Source organism: Mobula hypostoma, chromosome 2, assembly GCF_963921235.1.
Source record: "Mobula hypostoma chromosome 2, sMobHyp1.1, whole genome shotgun sequence".
Classification (NCBI taxonomy): Eukaryota; Metazoa; Chordata; class Chondrichthyes; order Myliobatiformes; family Myliobatidae; genus Mobula; species Mobula hypostoma.
Window position 1 is genome coordinate 109415030 of NC_086098.1, and position 18857 is coordinate 109433886.

General features: G+C 42.7%; 1 protein-coding gene across 1 annotated transcript in view; it reads right to left on the reverse strand.

Annotated features, from left to right (window-relative positions):
• The window catches only part of rngtt (RNA guanylyltransferase and 5'-phosphatase), a 384105-nt gene that overhangs the window by 316405 nt on the left and 48843 nt on the right, over positions 1-18857 (reverse strand). The window contains exon 4 of the mRNA XM_063040367.1: positions 11350-11438. Coding sequence (XP_062896437.1) covers positions 11350-11438 — 89 coding nt within the window. The remainder of the gene's footprint in view (positions 1-11349; positions 11439-18857) is intronic.

The window sequence follows — 18857 nt, forward strand, 5'->3', positions numbered from 1 at the left end:
TCTGATTTGATGGAGACAGACGTGAGAGAACGGAGGAACATCTGGAAAACTTCTGAAATGCCCGCTTCGCTGCCGCTGCAACTGTGTGGTAACCGGAATCTCCGGAGCAGAAGGCCCCGAAATCCTCGGCTTTGCATGTTTCAGCGGCCAGGGAGAGGTCGAAGGCGCTCAGCAGAGGACGGCGCTCGGGAGGTTGTATTGGAGGGGCTGGTCGGAAGCTTGAAGTTTTCGAACGGACGGACTTAGTGTCGGCTGTGGTCGGCTGCTTCCAAGGCATCGGCAAGTTGAGAGTGCCTGCAGGTTTATGGCAGGGGGTTTCTCCTTTTTGCTGCCACTATTGGGGACTCGGGAGTCGATCGACTCGGGGACTTTTGAGACTTTATTTACCATGCCCATGGTTTGTTCTTCATCAAATTATGGCATTGCTTTGCACTGCTGTAACTATATGTTATTATTATGTGGTTCTGTCAGTGTTAGTCTTTGGCTTGCCCTGTTTTCTGTGATATCACTCCGGAGAAACATTGTATCATTTCTTAATGCATGTATGCATTTCTAAATGACAATAAAAGAGGACTGAGTGTTCTCATAATCTAATCTGACAAAATAAAAAATACAAGGTAAATGTTTCATTTTGAATTTGATCATCTTTGTTCAGTGTGGTGCTTCAGAGATCAGTGATAGCTATAAATAATTGAAGCCCTATGTTATGGTAACAACATGAAGGGGTACAGTGTGTTGCAGCCACTTTTGCAATGATACTAAAAGGTTGTGAACATGACGTAAAGAAACTGAATGTATAAAGCTTCAGCAAAATTTGGCAGGTGGAGCAAATTGCAGTGAAGTGGGAGGTATTCTTTCTGGTTGTTGTTTAAACAGAAGCAGACAATGTAATATTGCAGCGGAAAGGGATTTGCATGTATGTGTACATGAAGCACAGGATGTCAGCATGCAGGTACAGCAAGCAATAAGCAAGGCTAATGTAATGTAGGAGAGACAAGAGACTGCAAATACTGAAATCTGGAGAAACAGAAAAATGGAGGCACTCAGCCTCAGGCAGCGTCAATGGAGGGAAATGGAGACCCTTTGTCGGCCTTTATTACAAGAAAGAAGGAGTATTAAATAGGCAAGTCTTGCTCAGACCTATAGTATATTAGTGAAAACACATCTGCAGAACTGCGCAGTTTTGGTCTGCTTATTTAGGAAGGGATATACTTTTACTGGAGATAGTTCAGAAAATCCATTAGGTTAATTCTTGCAGGTAGGGTTTTTCTTAAGAAGAGTTGAGAAAAACAGGCCCATGGCACAGTAGCTCAGCAGTTAACATAACACTTTACAGCGCTAGCTATAAAACTGGGGTTCAATTCCCACCACCGTCTATAAGGAGTTTGCACATTCTCTCTGACCACATGGGTTTCCTCCGAATGCTCCAATTTCTTTGCACATTCCAAAGATGTACAAGGAAGTATAAGTAACTTGTAAGCATGCTATGTTGCTGCCATAAGCATGATAACATTTGTGGGTTGCCCCAGCACACCTTACGACGACGTTGGTCATTGACACAAAACAATGCATTTCACTGCTTGCTTCAATGTTTCTAAGTACATGTGACAAATAAAGCTAATCTTTATCAAAGTTGCTGGTGAACGCAGCAGGCCAAGCAGCATCCATAGGAAGAGGCGCAGTCGACGTTTCAGGCCGAGACCCTTCGTCAGGACTAACTGAAGGAAGAGTGAGTAAGGGATTTGAAAGCTGGAGGGGGAGGGGGAGATGCAAAATGATAGGAGAAGACAGGAGGGGGAGGGATAGAGCCGAGAGCTGGACAGGTGATAGGCAAAAGGGGATACGAGAGGATCATGGGACAGGAGGCCTAGGGAGAAAGACGGGGGGGGGTGACCCAGAGGATGGGCAAGAGGTATATTCAGAGGGACAGAGGGAGAAAAAGGAGAGTGAGAGAAAGAATGTGTGCATAAAAAGGAGTAACAGCTGGGGTACGAGGGGGAGGTGGGGCCTAGCGGAAGCTAGAGAAGTCAATGTTCATGCCATCAGGTTGGAGGCTACCCAGACGGAATATAAGGTGTTGTTCCTCCAACCTGAGTGTGGCTTCATCTTTACAGTAGAGGAGGCCGTGGATAGACATGTCAGAATGGGAATGGGATGTGGAATTAAAATGTGTGGCCACTGGGAGATCCTGCTTTCTCTGGCGGACAGAGCGTAGATGTTCAGCAAAGCGGTCTCCCAGTCTGCGTCGGGTCTCACCTTACCTGGTCTATTTCCGACACCTCCCTCCCCTTTCTAGATCTTTCTGTCTCTGTCTCTGGAGACAGCTTATCCACTGATATCTACTATAAGCCTACTGACTCTCACAGCTATCTGGACTATTCCTCTTCTCACCCTGTCTCTTGCAAAAACGCCATCCCCTTCTCGCAATTCCTCCGTCTCCGCCGCATCTGCTCTCAGGATGAGGCTTTTCATTCTAGGACGAGGGAGATGTCTTCATTTTTTAAAGAAAGGGGCTTCCCTTCCTCCACTATCAACTCTGCTCTTAAACGCATCTCCTCCATTTCACGTACATCTGCTCTCACTCCATCCTCCCACCACCCCACTAGGAATAGGGTTCCCCTGGTCCTCACCTACCACCCCACCAGCCTCCGGGTCCAACATATTATTCTCCGTAACTTCCGCCACCTCCAACGGGATCCCACCACTAAGCACATCTTTCCCTCCCCCCCTCTCTCTGCATTCCGCAGGGATCGCTCCCTACACAACTCCCTTGTCCATTCGTCCCCCCCATCCCTCCCCACTGATCTCCCTCCTGGCACTTATCCGTGTAAGCGGAACAAGTGCTACACATGCCCTTACACTTCCTCCCTTACCACCATTCAGGGCCCCAAACAGTCCTTCCAGGTGAGGCAACACTTCACCTGTGAGTTGACTGGGGTGATATACTGCGTCCGGTGCTCCCGATGTGGCCTTTTATATATTGGTGAGACCCGACGCAGACTGGGAGACCGCTTTGCTGAACATCTACGCTCTGTGCGCCAGAGAAAGCAGGATCTCCCAGTGGCCACACATTTTAATTCCACATCCCATTCCCATTCTGACATGTCTATCCACGGCCTCCTCTACTGTAAAGATGAAGCCACACTCAGGTTGGAGGAACAACACCTTATATTCCGTCTGGGTAGCCTCCAACCTGATGGCATGAACATTGACTTCTCTAGCTTCCGCTAGGCCCCACCTCCCCCTCGTACCCCAGCTGTTACTCCTTTTTATGCACACATTCTTTCTCTCACTCTCCTTTTTCTCCCTCTGTCCCTCTGAATATACCTCTTGCCCATCCTCTGGGTCACCCCCCCCCCCCGTCTTTCTCCCTAGGCCTCCTGTCCCATGATCCTCTCGTATCCCCTTTTGCCTATCACCTGTCCAGCTCTCGGCTCTATCCCTCCCCCTCCTGTCTTCTCCTATCATTTTGCATCTCCCCCTCCCCCTCCAGCTTTCAAATCCCTTACTCACTCTTCCTTCAGTTAGTCCTGACGAAGGGTCTTGGCCTGAAACATCGACTGCGCCTCTTCCTATGGATGCTGCTTGGCCTGCTTCGTTCACCAGCAACTTTGATGTGTGTTGCTTGAATTTCCAGCATCTGCAGAATTCCTGTTGTTTAAAGCTAATCTTTATATTTGTCTTTATACAACTCATTGAAGCTTGGAAGAATGAGAAGTGATCTAATTGAAAAATGTATACAAGAATGAAGGGAGATACGCATGGATGGATGTCTGGGAGGATGGCTCCCCTCTCGGGAAATCTAGAACTAGGAGGCACAATCTCAGAACTTAAAAATCACACTTTGAGAGTGAGAGTTCATGGAATGTCATCTCCCAGATGGTCATTAATCACTGGAATTCACTACGCTAAAAGGCTGTGGTGATTGAGATCCACTGGATACCTTAGAGGCTGTGACAAATAGCTTTTAGACTATATGAGAGTTGAGGATTAATGGGAAAGAAGAAGAGAAGTTGAAAGAGGCTCAGATCAGATGAGTCATGACCTTACTGACTGATGGTCTAGGCTCAAATGCCCGTATAACTTATTCCTGTTCCTGAAGAGTTGTTGTTTGTTATGTCTCCCCGCTCACTGGTGAAAAACTTCTCCCTTATTAGGGGGACAGAGAATCTGCTGTATGTCATATGTCAGATGAAACGTGAAGTCTTTGGGGTAACTGCAAGTCCGTGTCTTTGCTGTTGCTTTGCTCACACTGAGTGCTCGGTGCTGGTACCGATGCTTGCGGTTTTTTGCCGCTGGTGGGGGGGGGATTATTGCTCACTGCCGCTTACACGCAGGAGGGAGGGTAGCTGTGGGGGGGGACTTCAGGGTTCAAAGTCGTCAAGTTTAGCTGTCGTTCATTCTTTGGGGCACTTGTCTGTTTTCGTGCATGTTTGCGAAGAAAAGCATTTCAGGATGTATATTGTATACATTTCTCTGACATTAAATTGGACCTTCGAACCTTTGAAATAATATTCTACCCATTTCAAAAGTCTTGTTCTAAGGTATAAAAACACATCACCAAATCTTCCACTTTTAAGCTGCCTCTCTTCAAAGGCAGACATTGATGTGGAAATCACCATCATTTTCAGTACATTAGCACAGCCTCTGGCTATCTGAGGAAAGGAGAATCTGAAAGTCAATACTTCAAACCTGACACAAACCTCATGATCTATTAGGCAGCAGGGAACCCTGCCCTCCTGTACTTTTGAGAGATGAACTGTGTACAACAGCCACCTCAAAAGGCTGGAGAGAAACATTGTGCAAAATATCCCAGTCCACAGATAAGCTATCAGCATCCTCTCTCAGAACAATACTCTGGGCTTCAAAACCCTAATTATATTCAATCAGCTGTAATAAACAGGTCACATCATTGCATGTCTGACTCCAGACTCCCAAAACAGACCTCCAGTCCAAGCCATGTCATGACTAGACACTACCAATGGACAGAAAAAAAAAACAATATACTGTCAAAGCTTCCTTGAGGAGGTCGAAGCTTAGTGATGATGGTGCTAAACGCCAACTCCTTTGACCATAAGACCATAAGACCAAGGAGCAGAAGTAGGCCATTCGGCCCATCGAGTCTGCTCCGCCATTTTATCATGAGCTGATCCATTTTATTCTATTTAGTCCCACTGCTCCACCTTCTCACCATAACCTTTGATGCCCTGGCTACTCAGATACCTATCAATCTCTGCCTTAAATACACCCAATGATTTGGCCTCCACTACTGCCCGTGGCAACAAATTCCATAGATTCACCACCCTCTGACTAAAAAAATTTTTTCGCATTTCTGTTCTGAAAGGGCGCCCTTCAATCCTGAAGTCATGCCCTCTCGTACTAGATTCCCCCATCATGGGGAACAACTTTGCCACATCCACTCTGTCCATGCCTTTTAACATTCAAAATGTTTCTATGAGGTCTCCCCTCATTCTTCTAAACTCCAAGGAATACAGTCCAAGAGCGGACAAACGTTCCTCATATGTTAACCCTCTCATTCCCGGAATCATTCTAGTGAATCTTCTCTGTACCCTCTCCAACGTCAGCACTCTCTTAATGACCTTCGACTTCCCAATCCTCTGTCTTCTCACTAATTTTTGCTTCCTTGTATGCCCTCTCCTTAGCTTTAACTTTGGCTTTAACTTCTCTTGTCAACCACGGTTGCATCCTCTTTCCACTCGAAAATTTCTTCTTTTTTGGAATATACCTGTCTTGCACATTCCTCATTTCTCGCATAAATTCCAGCCACTGTTGCTCTGCTGTCTTTCCCGCCAGTGTCTCTTTCCAGTCAACTTTGGCCAGTTCCTCTCTCGTGCCACTGTAGTTTCCTTTACTCCACTGAAACACCGACACATCAGATTTCAGCTTCTCTTTTTCTAATTTCACAGTGAACTCAATCATGTTATGATCACTGCCTCCTAAGGGTTCTTTCACCTCAATCTCTCCAATCATCTCCGGTTCATTACACAATACTCAATCCAGTACAGCCGATCCCCTAGTGGGCTCAACAACAAGCTGTTCTAAAAAGCCATCTCGCAGACATTCTACAAATTCTCTCTCTTGAGATCCAGTGCCGACCTGATTTTTCCAATCTACTCGCATGTTAAAATCCCCCACAATTATCATAACACTGCCCTTCTGACAAGCCTTTTCTATTTCCAGTTGTAATCTGTAGTCCACATCCCTGCAGCTGTTTGGAGGCCTATAAATAACTGCCATGCTTGCATCTTCAGAAATAGTTTTTTTTCTATCTTTGCTATCTCTCTTTTTTTTCCCCTTTCAAGGTTCTTTTGAAGACCCTGACCTGGAGTTACACTCTTGCCTTCGGTTCATTGTAGGAATGGGACCCTCTCTCAGGGCCTCACGACCAGCCGCTTCTTGATATCCCAATGACATGGCATGGAACGCTAGCACATCTTCAGGGTGCCAGATTTTTCATGGCTCTGGAGGCAGGCTGATTCAAGGCTGGTGCTGCCAACTGATGCGTCGCAGGAGAACAAGGAAGATCGGAAGCAGCGAGCTTATTGTTGGCTGTGTGCCCAGAGACACAGAGCTCAGAAAAAGTGATGCAACAGACTTTTAACACTATAAGTCAATGTGTTGTTTTGTTATGTCTCCCCTCTCGCTGTGAAACTGGGACACCTCTTGTTCCCTTATTAGGGAGAGAGAGCCTGTGGTATGCCGAATTTCCGGGTGAACAAGTAGTCTCTGGGGTACTGCAAGTCTGTGTCTTTCTTGATGCTTTGCTGCACACTTGATTGCCTAGTGGGGGTTGCCGATGCTTTTTTTGCTGGTGGGGGGGTGTCGTTGCCTTGCTGGTGCTTGTGCTTGGAAGGGGGGGAACGGGGGGTGCTTTATTTAACTGTCATTCATTCTTTGGGGCACTCCTGTTTTCAGTAACACCCCAATAACATACTGCTCAAATAACTATCAGAATATTTTACTATTTAATTTATTCCCATTTTCACAACCAACTAATTTGAAGAACCTAAGTCAGATAGACATCTGCCAAATATCCAGACCAATAAATAAGGGATTATTGATTAGTGAAGCTAGTTAATGGATTGTTTATGGCCTTTCAAAAAAAATCAGTTCTTTTGCTGAATATGCATTTCAAATGGTATAAATATATATCTTCAAAAACAAAATTTGAAGATAATTCTTCTCAGATCTTTTCCCGATCAACAAATTCTGAATTGTGAAATACAGTAGAAAGCTTAACCTCTACTTACTGTGCAGAGAATGCTTGCCACCAACATATGTCTAAAATCTAAAACTTGGGTATAATGTGCGTAGCTTGATAACCTTTGTATAGAAATAAATGTTTTAAAAAATATTTAAAATGTTAAAAATAAATCTGCATTTTAAAATAAACAATTGAAACCCTTAAGCATTTGAAACCAATAAAGTTATTAAATTATATTTTAAAAAGAAATATACCTTGTAATTAATTAGTCTTCTGTCAATAGCCATTTCTTCCGATTAAAATCAATACACCCACCAATTTGGGCAGCTATCTTCAGAAATTTATGGAAGTACAGTGGATTCTGGTTCATTGGGACACAGCGGGACCAGTACATTTTGGTTCACTTAAGCAGCTGCCCCAATTAGCCGAAGTTTCATGGAAATGGTTAAAAAGGTATATAAATAAAGGCAAACTATCATTTAACTGAGTAACAAATTGTGTATTCAAATAACATACAGAACAAATTAGAACATTACCAACACTACTATAGTACTATAAATCTGTGTATTAGTTCCCAATTGTGATCGACGGAAGAATTCATCCAATATACCTGTACTCTGCCGGGTTCTTTTGCTGTGAATGAACAAAATCAGCACCGACACCTAGTGATTACAATGATTTCGATGATTGTATCCTCCAAATCTTCATTTTCATTGTAACATTCACAATGGTTGTCAATACCTTCAAATTCTTTGTAGTCCCTAACTTGCTGAAGTAGTGAAATTGTTTCATTTTCACTCCCAGCTAATTGGGCATCTCCAAGCCTGAATGCTTGAAACCACTGTGAGCAAAACAGTTCCAAATTGTCTTACTGCTTATTTCTCTGCAACTATCAGTAACAAGAATCACTGCTTTCTGAAGACAATCAGACACAACAAACATTATTTAAAAACTGTTGACTCTAAGCATAGTGTGATGTCTCACGGGCACGCTAGAGGAGCCACTGGTCCGAGACGCTGTTAAAGGGGCCGCTGGGTCCTGATGCTCTCAGAGATGTTATCGAAATACTGAGATTTATCAATTGGACTGTAGTTCATATTGGCTTCTTTCAGTTCCTTGTTTTTTTACTCTCTCTCTCTCGTGTTCTCACCCATCATTTCTTGTGGTAGATTGACGGCCTTGGAGTTTGGGTGATCTGTTGGTTTTTGTGTAAGGGTGGGGTTGGTGGTGCTTGGGATTTGCAAGTTTTAGTTTCTTTTTCTTTCATGAGGGGGATTGATGTCTTTCTTTTAACTACTTATATGGTTTTCTGTATTCTATGGCTATCTGGAGAAGAGACAAATTTCAGAGTTGTATTCTGTGTAAATACTTCAATAATAAGATGAACCTTTGAACCAGTGCATGTGACTGACGCTAGTTAGAAATTATTCGGCATAGCGTTCTGTCCAAATTTGTGTTCCAAATAAACGAAGAGATTCCCAGCTATTTTCTCAATTAGGTTTTGTTCTTAAAGAGCTGTCTCAAATATGTGGCCGCCCCGATTCACCAATGACCCAAATAACCAGAATCCACTGTGTATTCTCTGCCCTGGGCAGAGTCCAAGAGTGAAGTGCAATTGCCTGAGACTGGACATCAGCTTGGCAGTTCAGGACTTCCACAGTGAATCATAATTCCAAAGTTTCTGCCCAGTTATGTAATCAAATGCCAGAAGTTCAAAGCAGAAATACTAGCTTGTAAGGAGAAAATCTAAGCTATTAGTCCCCAAACAGAGGAAATGATATCTCATCATATTGTGATGCAACTGCAAAATAATTCCTTATAACTTGATTACAAAAGGTATGAGAATAATAAAGTGATGCATGCATTGACATCTGTATAATAATGATAATATAAAGGCCAACAAAATTTATTTCAAACCTGTGCAGTAATTATTTGGTTATTTACATTAGACAGGAATAAAAGCATCTAAAAGAACAATAATATAGTGATACTGTGGCACAGAACAGCAAGATGCATTTTGAATCTGCATTTTTAAAATGCTGCACGTGGCAGTTTTAAGAAAACACCAAATAATGAGGTATCTAATAACATGAAAGAAAATAGAACCAAGATGCAAACTATCTTAAGCGCTTGCATACAATTCCACTGATCTTTGATTTAAGAGCAATTTTGACAAAATGTTAATTAGTCTGAAGATGACAGAAGCAGAGGAGGATGTTCTTCATATTCTCAAACTGATTGTAGTATTTAATTTGATCATAAAATAATTGCACATTAATTCAAATTACCTACCTTTATACAATCTCTATTCATTTATTGATCTGTTATGAAAATTCAAGCTCCAAAATCAGTGGGCACACTAAATTTAAATTTCCACTAGCTGTTACATCATACAAATGGATTTCCGTGAAGCGAGTAGTCATGGTTGAACTGACAGTGCCTTAGGAAGAACAGATTGAGGAGGCCTTTGAGGATAAGAAAGCCAAATACCACGAGCTGGTAGAGCAGTGCCAGAGACAGGGGTGGAGAGCACAAAGCAAGCCTACAGAGGTGAGGTGTAGAAGCTTCACTGGCTCCAGAGCCTACTCTCCTTGGCATTAAGGGGACTGCAAAGAAAAGAGTCATCAAGACCATCACAAAGGCTGCTGAGTGAGCCTCCAGGTGGCTTTGGATCAAAAGGGGGACCCATGAACCAATGCTGCTGGGACATAAACCAGGGCTTCATCAACCCTAGCTGGGTCGCCTGGGCAAGAGAGTGCTTGATGTTGAAAGATCCGAAACATCCGATGACCCCAGGTTACATTGCCAATGGTGTGTCTAAGTGCACCCTAGGTGGTATCTCAGCATCATGATTTCACTAAAATAGCCTAGTTCTAGTTATGGCCCGAAACAAAAACAGGAAGTACTGGAAACAACCAGCAAGTCAGGTAAGGCACATGGAAAGAAAAATAATGCTAACATTTCAGGTCAAAGTTCCTTTGTCTGACCCACAGGTACTGCCCGACCTGCTGAGAATTTCTAGCACTTTCTGATTTCATTTCAGATTTCTAGCATCTACAATTTTTGATTTTCATCTACTAGTAGGATAAACAACCCGGATTTTGGCATTGGAAGAATGAGCTACTTTGTGACCTATTAATCAGTTTAACTACGTCATCCCACAAACTTATAAATTTGAAAAGATGTAACCAATCCCTTCAGGGTTCGCCCTCAAGCCTGGTTACCAATCCAGTAACAATCCACTCTTCATCACCTCTTTTCTCAGGTTTTGTGCCTAGATGACCTATTATCAATGTTCTGTACAACTGAAGCATTGCTTCCAAACTTTAAAACACTATAATGGAGTAAAATTGTGATATAGGCTGAGCAGAGGTAAAGAAATCACACTTTTTTTTGTTCTTTTACAAGGCATGAATATTTCTGGGAACACCAACACTGCTGGTCAAGCAACACACACAAAATGCTGGTGGAACACAGCAGGCCAGACAGCATCCATAGGAAGAAGCACAGTCGACGTTTCGGGTCGAGACCCTTCATCAGGAATGGTCAATCCCCGATTGCCCAGGAAGGAGGCCACTATCCAGTACCACTGCTTTCATTCTGGTACAGTGCTAATAGATACCAAGTTCCCTAATTTAGACTATGCGACCATAAAAGAATATTAACACAATTCTAGAACACTAACTGAAATTTGAATGAAGTGTTTCATAAATTTACTTATTTTCAGCTTCTTTTATCATACTAGTACTTAGTCTGCTCCCTTAGTGTTAATATTGGTAATCAAGAACACATTCGACAATCTAAGAATCAGCATGGCTGCTCTCTCTCCTAACTTCTGCATCCTTGGATTGGAATAGTTAGCTCCAATCATAATTGGGTCGTGGCCAGGTCTCTGAGAAGTATACTACATAATATCTTTTAACCACTCTTTAACTACTAGCCAACTTGTTCAACTTCTTATAGGCTGTACACACAATTACCTGGTCAATTACTTGCATTCTGTTTGTGAGCTTCTCGCACTTTGAGTGTGCACTTACCTCTTCAAATACAGAGAATAAAAAGGCAAAAAGCAAGAAGATTTCAAAGGGATTCAATACATCCAGATTTGTTCCCTCAGTACGTACCGATTAATTCCATTGGGTGCTGAAATATGAAATGCTCACATAATCGAATGAACATTTTTGTTACTTCTTCAGTGGGGCACTCAGCATGTCTAAATGAAACAAAATTAAAATCTAGTCACAAATACACATAATCCTATACTTAACGTATTAACAAGCACAAATTTATTTTTAAAAACAAGTTGAAGAATTTCCAGAATTAATCCATTAAGTTTTAATAAAGATATTTGCTATACACGTCTCACATAAACATTCAAAAGCTTTCTCAATCGACCAGTATTTAAATATTTGAGAGTTCCTTGAAACAATCCATTTCCTGAAGTGCACAAATATAAATGTATAAAGACAGAAAACACTGGAGATATTCAAGCAGGAAAGGTGGTATCTGCGAAGATAGAGAGAATGGTAACATTTCAAATTGATAACATTTTCAGAACTGATGGGAGTCATCAGCCTGAAATATAAACAGTTTGGGAAAGACGGAGGTTTACTAAGGATGGTCATTTCAGCTAGAAGCATGGGAGATCACATCTCATGATTTTGATTTCAGTTTTTGAAGTAATCAAGAGGGTCAATGAGGGTATGATGGTACATGTAATCTACAGTGCCTTGAAAAAGGATTCAGCCTCCACAACTAACTTCACATTTTACTATTTCATTTTCTAAATTTAAAATATATTGAAGTAGCATTTTGAGCTAAATTACAAAACATTGTACATCATGTCATATCAAATGAAAAATTCCAGAATCAACAATTTACTAAAAATTAAAAACAAAAATTCTGACACTGAAAAAGTATTCATCCCCTTTTTAATTATTACACTAACTTTCCTCAGGTGCAATACCTTACCAACTCTCCCAATTTGTTGATGTAGAAAATTGGAGGATCACCTGAATAAATTACACCCCCCCGCCCCCCCCACCCCGTAAGGTCCAACAGTATGGAAGATTTTCAACAGACCAAACCAAAATGAAAACAAAAGAGCATCAAAGGCAAGTCAGGCAAATGATAACAGAGAAGCACAAATCTGGGTACTATACCATCTCAAAGGCACGGAACATACATCCGAGCTCAGTGTAGTCCATCATGAAAAACTGGAAAAATTATGAAACCACAGCCACATTGCCTACGTCAGGCCATCCCTCTAAACCTAGTCACCAGAAAAGAATGGCAATTGTAAGAGAGGCTACTGTGACACCAACAGTCACTCTGAGCTGCAGAATTCAGTGGCTGCAACGGTTGATGAAGTTCATGGCTTGCATAGAAAGTGTATTTGTGGAAGAGTGGCAAGGAAGAAGTCCCGACTAAAAAAAACGTATCTTTGCCCACAAAGACATTGCAAGGCGTCACTCAGAAGACACTGTAAAGATGTGGAAGAGGGTCTTGTGGTTGGATGAAAAGTTAAGTGGAACTTTTTGGCCTCAGCTGTAAGCAGTACATAAGGTGTAAATCTGATACTGTGCATCAGCCAGGTGACCATACCTACTGTAAAGTATGGCGGAGGTAGCATCATGTAATGTGGATGTTTTTCAGCACAAGGGACTGGAAATCTGGTCAGGATTGACAGTAAGATGAAGGCAGATAAATAAAAAGAGATCCTGGATAAAATCTGCTGGCCTCTGTCAGAAAGCTTAAACTTGGGAGGAAGTTCAGCAGGACAATGACCCAAAGCACACTGCCAGAGAAACCATGGAGTGGCTTCAAATGAAGAAAATTGATGCTCTTGAGTGGCCCAATCAGAGTCATGACCTTTATCCAATTAAACATCTCTGACAAGACCTCAAGATGGCTGTCCACCAACGCTCCCCAACTAACCTGACACAGCTTAAACAATCTTGCAAGGAGGAATGGGCAAATCTTGCTCCATTACATTGCACAAAGCTAACAGAGATTTATCCAAAAAAATACATTACTGGCTGTAATAGCTGTAAGAGATGATTCAACTAAGAACTGAGCAAAGGGGGATGTATATTTGTGAACTGCTGATATTTCAGTTTTTTGAATTTTTAGTTTAACATGCTTTACAATTTTCCATTTTTGGACTCCACTGTGAAAAGACGCTTGTGATCGACAAGTAAAAAATTTCAGTTAAATGGATCAAAATCCCTGGTGTTATAATACCCATTTAAGTGAACAAAGGGTTGGGGGCTGAATACTTTTACAAGTATTTTGCATTGTAAACTGCTCTGGAAGATTAGATTACATGACATGACATGGGTTTAAGGAACAGCCAACTAGCAAGATACAAAATTGGCTCCATGGTTGGAAGTAAAAGATCATGGCGGAAGACTGTGTTCCAGACTGGAGGTCTGTGAGTAGTGGTGTGCCTCATCTGTTAACATTGATCCAGTGCAGTTTGTCATCACCATCAATGATTTGCATGAGAATATACAAGGCATGGTAATAACTCTACAGATGATACGTGGGCAGAAGGTTATTCAGAATTACAGCAGGATTTTAATCAGCTGGGTAAGTGGGCAAATGGAATTTCAAGGTGTGGAATTTTGGGAAAACAAGTCAGGGTACGATGTTTGCTATGATAGGGCCCCAACGAGCCTAGATTTTTAGTGCATAGTACACTGAAAAGTAGAGTCACAGGTAGACAGTGCGGTATACAAAGTGATCTTCATCAGACAGAAAATTCAGTATAGAAACTAGGCTATTATATTGCAGTTGTATAAGATGCTGGTAAGGCAGCTCTTGGAATATTGTGTTCAGTTTTAGTCAGTCTGCTATAGGAAAGCTGTTACTAAGCTGGAAAGAGGACAGTACAGATTTATGATAATGTTGTCAAGTCTCAGAGAGACAGAGGATGTGCAAACTAGGAAACTGTTCCTTGGAGTCTGAGGGGTGATCTTGCAGAAGTGCATAAAAACATAAGAGTGAAGGTACACTGTCTTTTTCCCAGCACTTGCCCTAAGATTACATACAAACTCTGTTTCAGCAAAGTAAAATCATGACAATATTGATAAACTTTTTGGATTCAGCAATTTTGGTCTTGGTCACTTATAATAAAATAGGGACAGTGCTACCTGGTGGCAATTAAAGGTTACTACAGCATTTTTTGACTGATGGCTGGAAAACAACCTGTATTCTGAGCACTGTCAATGTAAGAAAATGTCACAACAGAATCACGATTTTTAAAAAAGTTAAAACTGAGTCACTTCTGGGATATCAAGATAGATACTACAAAAAAGGTTTAAGGAATGTCAAGCCAGGTAAAAATGCAGAGATGTCCTGAGGGAATTTCACAACCTTGCATAAGACACAGCAGTTAAAAGCAAGCATGCTTAAGAGGCCAGAATTAGTAAAGGGGAAGAGATGAGAAACATGGAAGGACAGGACAATGAAAGCATTTGAAAAATAAAAGTCAATATTTTAAAAGTGACGCACTGGTTTAAGTCAATGTAATGGGTTTATGTTGTCAACCCCAGGCAATGGGTGAATGGATCATAGCAACGTAAACTCTTAAATGGTATTAAATATTTTGATCTACAATACAGAATTTACCAACACTAAAGTTTACTTAAAGCATCAGAGTTCAGCAGACTATTCAGAAGGCACTGTAATTGCTACTGCCAAGAGACTGTAGTTGTTATAGCCAAAGAGATACCTGTCCCCTCTGTCTTATAAGCTTTCTGTCTGAACTCTGCCAGTTAATACACACTGATTTATCAGGGAAATCGCCATCTAAAAAAGTTCACATATGCAAGTATTTATACAAAGAAAAACTTTTTTTAAACCTAATGGCTGGTCTTCAGACTGGCATTATTTCCAAGGCTCATCACTGAAATCAGAATATATCATTCTTGTAACAACTGATCCCCAATTCATCATTTCTCAAATGGCTTCAAGATCAATTAAGCTGTCAGCAAAGTAGTCTGAAATGATACAGAATTTGAAAGCAATTGAGATTTATGTAATGTTTCCAACAATTAGGAACAATCAGCTACTTTAGATTAAGTTCTTCCTAACATCCGGAAATATAACAAAGTAAGATAACATCTTCAGAAAGCATTTTTAAATACAAATTTATCACAGGGCAGGGCACAAATTCTTAACCCTCCTTGCTTACCTACCTCCCTATTCATTGCTGGCTTCTCCTTCACATGCTTCCACTTGAAGTATATTTTAATCACATCCCAAATCTCACCCATTTCTCCAAAAACTCACCTCTTTCACTGGTCTTCTGCTCTGAGCTGAAGATTGCCACAAGCAGAATTATAAATGACATCCTCTGTAGTCTTCGTGTATATTTCTCCATGTCAACCTTGCCTTGCTAGCTCAAGATAAGCTGAATCAGGCCAGAAACAACCTAATCATCCTGCTTGATCCAGAACTTCAAACCTTAAATGAACTACAACTTTTCCAGAATGCAGTCAGGGAAGCCACCTACAGTCACTCCATTTCCAGTACATTGAAATTACATCCATCACAATCTTGCACCATATATCCACAAATTCACTCAACTGTACATCTCTCCTTTTTCTACGTCTAGAAGTACTTGCAGTAGCTTCCCCCTGCACCCCACCCCATAATCCTCACTCACCCAATATTCATACGTGACACACAAACACAAGGAATTCTGCAGATGCTGGAAATTCAAGCAACACACATCAAAGTTGCTGGTGAACGCAGCAGGCCAGACAGCATCTCTAGGAAGAGGTACAGTCGACGTTTCGGGCCGAGACCCTTCAGTTAGTCCTGACAAAGGGTCTTGGCCCGAAACGTCGACTGTACCTCTTCCTAGAGATGCTGCCTGGCCTGCTGCGTAAACCAGCAACTTTGATGTGTGTTACTTCATATGAGACACTTTCCTCCCATTCTAGATCTTGAGTATTTCTCTGTTACATGTTGTTACATAAATACAAAGCAGCTCTTAATGCAGATCTTCCATTAATATACAAGAATAATGCCCAGGGTTGTGACAGCATCATTCTTGTTTACTGATGCAAGAATGCCATGCATAAACCACAGCTCAAACTGAATTCTAAATCATTGAACCAGGAAATTGGAAAGACTTGCTTTCATGTAACTGACCAAATGCCTTTCAACTAGTTTCTTTTCATATTAAACACAAACAACAGGAATTCTGCAGATGCTGGAAATTCAAACAACACACATCAAAGTTGCTGGTGAACGCAGCAGGCCAGGCAGCATCTGTAGGAAGAGGTGCAGTCGACGTTTCAGGCCGAGACCCTTCGTCAGGACTAACTGAAGGAAGAGTGAGTAAGGGATTTGAAAGTTGGAGGGGGAGGGGGAGATCCAAAATGATAGAAGACAGGAGGGGGAGGGATAGAGCCAAGAGCTGGACAGGTGATAGGCAAAAGGGGATACGAGAGGATCATGGGACAGGAGGTCCGGAAAGAAAGACAAGGGGGGGGGGGCCCAGAGGATGGGCAAGAGGTATATTCAGAGGGACAAAGAGAGAAAAAGGAGAGTGAGAGAAAGAATGTGTGCATAAAATAAGTAACAGATGGGGTACGAGGGGGAGGTGGGGCCTTAGCGGAAGTTAGAGAAGTCGATGTTCATGCCATCAGGTTGGAGGCTACCCAGACAGAATATAAGGTGTTGTTCCTCCAACCTGAGTGTGGCTTCATCTTTACAGTAGAGGAGGCCGTGGATAGACATGTCAGAATGGGAATGGGATGTGGAATTAAAATGTGTGGCCACTGGGAGATCCTGCTTTCTCTGGCGGACAGAGCGTAGATGTTCAGCAAAGCGGTCTCCCAGTCTGCGTCAGGTCTCGCCAATATATAAAAGGCCACATCGGGAGCACCGGACGCAGTATATCACTCCAGTCAACTCACAGGTGAAGTGTTGCCTCACCTGGAAGGACTGTTTGGGGCCCTGAATGGTGGTAAGGGAGGAAGTGTAAGGGCATGTGTAGCACTTGTTCCGCTTACACGGATAAGTGCCAGGAGGGAGATCAGTGGGGAGGGATGGGAGGGACGAATGGACAAGGGAGTTGCGTAGGGAGCGATCCCTGCGGAATGCGGGGGGGGGAGGGAAAGATGTGCTTAGTGGTGGGATCCCGTTGGAGGTGGCGGAAGTTACGGAGAATAATATGTTGGACCCGGAGGCTGGTGGGGTGGTAGGTGAGGACCAGGGGAACCCTATTCCTAGTGGGGTGGCGGGAGGATGGAGTGAGAGCAGATGTACGTGAAATGGGGGAGATGCGTTTAAGAGCAGAGTTGATAGTGGAGGAAGGGAAGCCCCTTTCTTTAAAAAAGGAAGACATCTCCCTCGTCCTAGAATGAAAAGCCTCATCCTGAGAGCAGATGCGGCGGAGACGGAGGAATTACGAGAAGGGGATGGCGTTTTTGCAAGAGACAGGGTGAGAAGAGGAATAGTCCAGATAGCTGTGAGAGTCAGTAGGCTTATAGTAGACATCAGTGGATAAGCTGTCTCCAGAGACAGAGACAGAAAGATCTAGAAAGGGGAGGGAGGTGTCGGAAATGGACCAGGTAAACTTGAGGGCAGGGTGAAAGTTGGAGGCAAAGTTAATAAAGTCAACGAGTTCTGCATGCGTGCAGGAAGCAGCGCCAATGCAGTCGTCGATGTAGCGAAGGAAAAGTGGGGGATAGATACCAGAATAGGCACGGAACATAGATTGTTCCACAAACCCAACAAAAAGGCAGGCATAGCTAGGACCCATACGGGTGCCCATAGCTACACCTTTAGTTTGGAGGAAGTGGGAGGAGCCAAAGGAGAAATTATTAAGAGTAAGGACTAATTCCGCTAGACGGAGCAGAGTGGTGGTAGAGGGGAACTGATTAAGTCTGGAATCCAAAAAGAAGCGTAGAGCTTTGAGACCTTCCTGATGGGGGATGGAAGTATATAAGCCACACATTTTAATTCCACATCCCATTCCCATTCTGACATGTCTATCCACGGCCTCCTCTACTGTAAAGATGAAGCCACACTCAGGTTGGAGGAACAACACCTTATATTCCGTCTGGGTAGCCTCCAACCTGATGGCATGAACATCGACTTCTCTAACTTCCGCTAAGGCCCCACCTCCCCCTCGTACCCCATCTGTTACTTATTTTATGCACACATTCTTTCTCTTACTCTCCTTTTTCTCCCTCTGTCCCTCTGAATGTACCTCTTGCCCATCCTCTGGGTCCCCCCCCTCCTTGTCCTACTTCCCGGGCCTCCTGTCCCATGATCCTCTCGTATCCCCTTTGCCAATCACCTGTCCAGCTCTTGGCTTTATCCCTCCCCCTCCTGTCTTCTCCTATCATTTTGGATCTCCCCCTCCCCCTCCAACTTTCAAATCCCTTACTCACTCTTCCTGCAGTTAGTCCTGACGAAGGGTCTCGGCCTGAAACGTCGACTGCACCTCTTCCTACAGATGCTGCCTGGCCTGCTGCGTTCACCAGCAACTTTGATGTGTGTTGCTCTTTTCATATTAACTTGTTTTTCTCAGTATATAAAATATTTGTAATTTTCAATTCATCGGACTTGCTACTGAACCTCTTTACTCAAAATTCCATTAAAGCTCAGC